Consider the following 6,000-nt stretch of genomic DNA (forward strand, 5'->3'; position numbering starts at 1 on the left):
CCCTGACACCATAAACTTTAACATCCTCTACTTCAGTCATAGCCCTGGATACGGGGCTGGAAACAGAGCATGCCATCGGATAGGCTTGACCCTTGTGCGAGGTACGTAGTATGTATTTGATCGCTCAATACTATTCCCCGCCCTCTTCATCTGTCCAGATATCTCCAGTGGTAATGGTAATGGTAATGGGTTTCCAATTGATAATCATCTTAGAGTAAAAGTAATCCTCCGCGAGGATTTTCTGGTTCCAGCACACGCGGACAGCGCCGTGGAGCCCCTCGCGGCACACACCCCGCTTCGTGGCTCCACCCGAGGCCGTGGCAGACTTTGGGTAGTTAACTTATATATGAGGCGGATCAAGCTTCTACTGAAGGCTCCCCGATTAAGCCAAAATCAACTTAAATAACACAGGCACAAAATCCAGACCGAGCGTGGAAAATACCAGAATGGATCTTCTCAGTAAAAAGGAAACCACGAGAAAATATATCTAAGAACAACGAACCGCCCCAACAGACTGGCGAAATAGACCTCCGCCTCCAATTCCCGAACAGACTTATGTCATGTCAAATTGGACAAAAGTCACCTCAGCTCAGTCTCTGACAATCTTTCCATCGTTTTTACCACCGGGCTCCTGCACAGCGATCACAGCGATACGTCTGCTAAGTCTCGCAAGATAATTTAAAACCTGAGAGATGCCATGTCAATCTTTCCAGACTTCTTTATTAAAAGCCTTGAAGGCAATCCTTGAAGAGGGTCATTTTTTCAGATGCCAATGTGCCTGTGATGTTGGCCATTCCTTCATTCAATCCATTGCATCTGCAGTTTCACATATTTCGAGCCCTTCTATTGAACCATCATACCCACCTTTCAAAATTTACACTCCAACAGGTGATACAAAAACTGGACATTGATTTCCATGCAAAAGAAGAAGGGATATGTGTGGGTTTTGACGGAGGATCAGTTGAAGCAGAGTGCTCAGAAGTCTCTCTATCTAACTGAGCTAGTAAGTAAAAACTTTGATCAGCAGAGAGATCTCAAAGCTTTGTATTGACTAAATATATTTTCTAGCAACTGTCATAAAGAAGATCAATGACTTCCCTGCAATGTTAAAGTTTCAATGTGAGACATTCAATCACACCTTGTTTGATATACAGAGCAGATTGGATCCTTGGCTATCTGATGGATACTACTAGAGTGAAACAATTGCTGATAGTACTTGAAGCCAAAGCTTTCCTTTCCTTCAATCTGATAATAGAGCTCAGATAGTTATTGGTTTATTTTATTCAGCATCCAAGACACTTGGGTGAAAGCCATCAAAACTAGCACAGCTGGCTTTGGTGTCCTTATTGATTTCACATTCTTTCAATTTTTGTTCCTTTGTGAGACAGGAAAGGCGATGCAATCCGAACACATTGTTATGGGGGTGATTGCATTTCTCGACAGCATACTGCTTAATGCAATTAAGTCCTCACCCCATACCACGCCACAGAAGATTGTGAACTCAACTATAAAATGTTTCGATGCTCATCTAAAGCCGACATATAATATCCGTGGTGAGGAAAGCGCTGCTGGTGGAGGTGAAGGGGAAGAAGAAGAAGAAGAAGATGATGATGATGATGATGATGATGCAACATTTGATGTTATTGATAGAGTTAGCCGACCGGCGGCTTAGTTTTGGCAGAACTCTGCTACGTGACGCCCCCAGGATGAGAAGATAAGGAGGGAAGGAGTAACAGATATAACAGATGGATGCCGGCGGGCGTGCGGGCTCTTTGGACCCTCAGTTTTGAACGAATTGGTGGAAGACCAGTGCTTAGAAGCCGCTGGCTGGTAGACCGTCCTGTCCTCTATGTCCTTGATATACCCCACGGCATTGCTGTGCGCAAGGATGGTGCTAGTATAGGATGTACAGTACAAAAGGCCTTTTTTGACGCATATTCAAGAGGACGATCCTGATTTATTGCGGTATTACCACGGCGGAGGCAAGCCCTCTCGTTTCTCGTCCTCGCCCTCATCGATCAGCTCGTCTTCGTCAGCTCGTGAACAGGATGAGACTGGAGCTTTCTACATGTTTGTGACATGGACAGGAGACCCAGGAAGTCTTGTGTCTTGTCTATGCGTTGATTAATGACAAGGTAGCGCTCCACAGCGTACGTTGCGGGGGCTAATGGTGAAATGAGCCGCGCCTTCCTTTCTATATTCATGGCTTACAGAAATCGAGATTACCCTCGATTGCGATGCGTATTTTTGCGGATCCAAACTCGATGCTGGCCATGTATTATTGCAACTGCCTCAGCCTCTCTCTTCAATCCCAGCCAATCAGACAAGCTACTACTGTGGTAACGGTTACATCTGAAATTTGAGAAGTCAGCAGAATGGAAAACCGTAACTACGCTGCGTATCTTAGCAACGTCCCCCTTTTGTTCACCATCTCCGAGCCGGTCAACAGACCGACGACACCTGTATTTCACCCATTAATGTGAATTACCATTTGCTGACAAGAAAATGGAGACCAAAATCTTCTTACCCTTGAAATTACCATGAGTTTTCAAGCTGGATGGCTACGAAATCTCTATCCTTGTGGCGAGTGGGATGACCTTGAGTGGCCCTTGACTATTTATTATTGGATGGATGCATCCCGCTTAAACATGTGTTGTTCCCGGACTTAATTTTTTTTATTTTTTTTTTTATTTTTTTTTTCGGCCTGCATCCAGTATGTGCTTGGGCAGGGCAGGGCAGTGCAGGGCAGCTCTTTGGGCTGCATTTTATGTATATTTATGCGTATATAGATTAAGTTCCGGTTCAGGGAGGGAGAGAGGATAATGGCGATGGATCGGAGCGGGTTTCTTTGATCTAGTGGGTTATGTAGATAGCTAAATATATGTAATAAATACGCACACACACACACACACATATATATATGTATATATATATATAAGACAAAAGAAATGAGACTCAGAGTTGCAAAGCTATAGTCTGGAGAGATAATAAAAATAGTAGGAGAACATGTGGAGCGATGAAGGCCAGGGGGCGCTGAAGTCTAGAGTTTGGAAGCGGTGAAGCGAGGAAAGAAGATATGAGGAAAAAGACACGCAGCAACCACAACTTTTGTTTACCACCCCTTTTCCCCCCCCCCCCCCCCCCCCTCCTCCCTCCTCCTCCTCCTATCTACCCCGTTTATTCCTTTTCTTTTCTTAAGAAAAAGTTATAAAAGGGTGTTGGATGCCGGTAAAAGCAAGATACATACATCCAACCCACCAAGACCCAAAATCCAAAATCCCCATGCGATGGATAAACCCTGCCCCGACAAATAATGGACGAAGAGGGAATTCGATCAATCAATTGCACGCAGTCTCACTGCTGTGTCGCTTTACCGTCCAGGTCCAGTCCCGTACCATGGGAACTAACTCAAATCCCGAAGTAGGTAAGGAAGAAATGGAAGATGAACAAGAAAATAAGAAACAAGAACCAAGAAATCAGGAACCAGGCCAGAGCCCACCTCTCAAAAATAGAAGACAGACACTGCGGCCACAAGGTACGAGAACAAACCCAAGCCTGTCCAGAAAGGAGAGTTATTTTAAAAAAAGAAAAGAAAAAAAAAGAAGGGGATATACAAAGGAACCGAAAAATATAAACGAAGAGTCCTCAATCCCGATTCATCTTGTCCGGCAACGGCGTCTTCGGAGAAACCGATCTACCCTTCCAACTCAAACTCCGCTGCAGAATCCCTGGCGACTGTGCGCGGGCTGCCGATGTCAACGACGACGAGGACAACGATGAGCCATTAACACTGAGGGTACTGTCATCGACAGCGCTGCCACCTGGGGGGCATATTGCTTCGAAGAGGAGAGCGGAGTGCGGGCGGAGACCCCGCGCCAGATGCTTCTGCTGCGGTGACTACCAGGGACGAAGATGCACCTGTTGTTCCACCGACCCTGGCGCGGATGGAGTGGCGCCCACGATCTTCGCTGGGGTCGCTGGGGCCGCTGGGGCCCAGGTGGGTATTTACGTCTGTTGGGATGTTGGTGTCTACGGGGATATATTTCCCATCCTTGTTGGTTGGTGACGTGTGGCGAGAGAGGCCGAGGCGAGTTGATAGATTAGTGTTACCGATGTTATTATTTTTATGATGATGAATAGTAGTAGTGGAAGTAGTAGTGTTGCTATTGGTGTCATTACTGACGAACGGATTGCTTCTGGCGGAGGGTATTATTGACTCCTCCTCGTCTGAGTCGACGTCAGTGGGATTGACGCTCTCGGCAACATCGAGACGGGCCTCGCGGCGCATTTTCGTGATTTTCATATAGTTGTAAGAGGCAATAGCGCCTATAGTGATGATGAGGCCAGAAACGTTGATTGGGGTCAATGGATCGTGGAAGACGATGCCGGCGGCGCTGATGGTGATGACTTCCTTGAAGATGCCGCAGATGCTTAGGGTGACAACGGAGGAGCGCTTGAGGAGCGCGAATTCCGAGGCGATCATGCAAAAAGCTAGGCAACCGGGGAAGACGAGGATGCCGACACCACGCAAAAGTCCATGGGCTGTCAGGTTATAAATACCCTTGATGATAGCCAGGGGTCCTTCGACGGCAAAAGCGAGGGCTGTGAGGCACACGAACATTATCGGGGTGAGGAAGAAGAGCATGGAGAAAGGGTTTGCGGTTGCAGGATGTCGGAGGAGGAGGATCTGGGTCAGGCCCCATCTGAATCCCGAGAAAAATGCAGATGCAATGATGAGGCTGAAGCCGAGTGCGTTGAAGGCTGCCTCTCCTGCAACCATCATTACAACCCCTATGGTCATGGTGCCGATGATGAGGATGAGCTTTAGAGAGGGGTTCTCCAGACGAAAGAGAAACGCAAAGAGGAGGACGAATGCAAGGGAGGACGACTTGCACATGGTTAGGAATGTGAGGGTGATGAATCGGAGAGACATGTTCCCCAATCCAACATCCAGAGATGTGGAAGCGCCACAAGGAACCAGTCTTGATAAGTAGAATTGCTTCGACATCAGGGGCTTCGGCTGCTGGCCGGCGATGGAAGGGGGAAGATATGGATGCGTCATGCGGTCGTAACGAAGGGACAAAGTAGAGCACAGTGGAGGATAGGATAAACTGTACAACCATATGGAGGCCTGTGGTGAAGAGGGGAAATTGAAAATTAAGGTGGTTGGATGAGAACATCCATTTGTTGTACTGCAGGCGGGGGTCATGATAGAGTCAGCTCAAGAAGAGAAGAAAACAATTGCGTACATGGAAAATATCAGCGTTGGGGGGTCGTCCATACAATTGATATCGACAACGAAAATATATACCATGATCCAATCAATATAGCATTCACGCCTAGTCTTTTGACGACTGCTCTATCCGCCAGCCGGCGGCCATGCTCGGAGACTTTAACCTCAACGATTCTAGCATCTAGTTCCCGGCGATGTCGTCTGCGCTGCTTCCATCTCTGTCGACGTTCCTTAGCGGTCAACCCAGTTTCTTCGTCATCATTGAGATGGTCATCAGATGCGAGGAAATCCATTTCCAGCACCTCAGTTTCAGCAAAAGATGAGTGGCGGGATCGATCTAATTTGGGGCCAGTCCCCGTCAGGAGACAGTCCTGTTCCTCCTCCTATTCCTCGTCTTGTGGATGCCTATGCTCTCCTTCAACGCGCTGCTCCTCTCCGTCTCTACTCCTATTCTTCTTGTTTGGAGTGAGGGATTCGTCTTCGTGAGTGCTAAGGGAACAAAGATCGTGAGAAGTAGGTGGGAAAATTGCTGTACCGCTGTAGATCGATATCGAGGAGGTCCTGCGTCTCAACTTGGAGTCCGGGGAGCCCCTCGCCCATTTGATGCAACGGGTGGAAGGGCGGTTTCGAAATGGCGGGGAGAGGGTTATGCTCAGCTTCAGTCTATTGAGGGAGCGTGTGCATCTGAGCTGGGCTCAAGAGGTCCAGAGGTCAGAGGTTCAGAGGTTTCAAAAGTTCAGTTATCAACACTCCTTCTCCGTCAATCC

The 6,000-nt window shown here is 47.6% G+C and overlaps 2 protein-coding genes across 2 annotated transcripts; one reads left to right on the forward strand and one right to left on the reverse strand.

Annotated features, from left to right (window-relative positions):
* Positions 1-69: 69 nt before the first annotated feature.
* HCAG_05887 (predicted protein) lies at positions 70-406 on the forward strand (the record flags this gene model as incomplete). Its single annotated transcript, XM_001538232.1, has 2 exons — positions 70-101; positions 169-406. 2 exons carry the CDS (start codon positions 70-72, stop codon positions 404-406), a joined length of 270 nt encoding a protein of 89 aa, XP_001538282.1.
* A 3,096-nt stretch (positions 407-3,502) lies between these two features.
* Positions 3,503-5,209, reverse strand: HCAG_05888 (conserved hypothetical protein; the record flags this gene model as incomplete). The annotated part of the gene is made up of 2 exons (XM_001538233.1): positions 3,503-3,555; positions 3,919-5,209. 2 exons carry the CDS (start codon positions 5,207-5,209, stop codon positions 3,503-3,505), a joined length of 1,344 nt encoding a protein of 447 aa, XP_001538283.1.
* Positions 5,210-6,000: the final 791 nt, after the last annotated feature.

Source organism: Histoplasma capsulatum, genomic scaffold (genome assembly GCF_000149585.1).
Source record: "Histoplasma capsulatum NAm1 scaffold_7 genomic scaffold, whole genome shotgun sequence".
NCBI lineage: Eukaryota > Fungi > Ascomycota > Eurotiomycetes > Onygenales > Ajellomycetaceae > Histoplasma > Histoplasma mississippiense.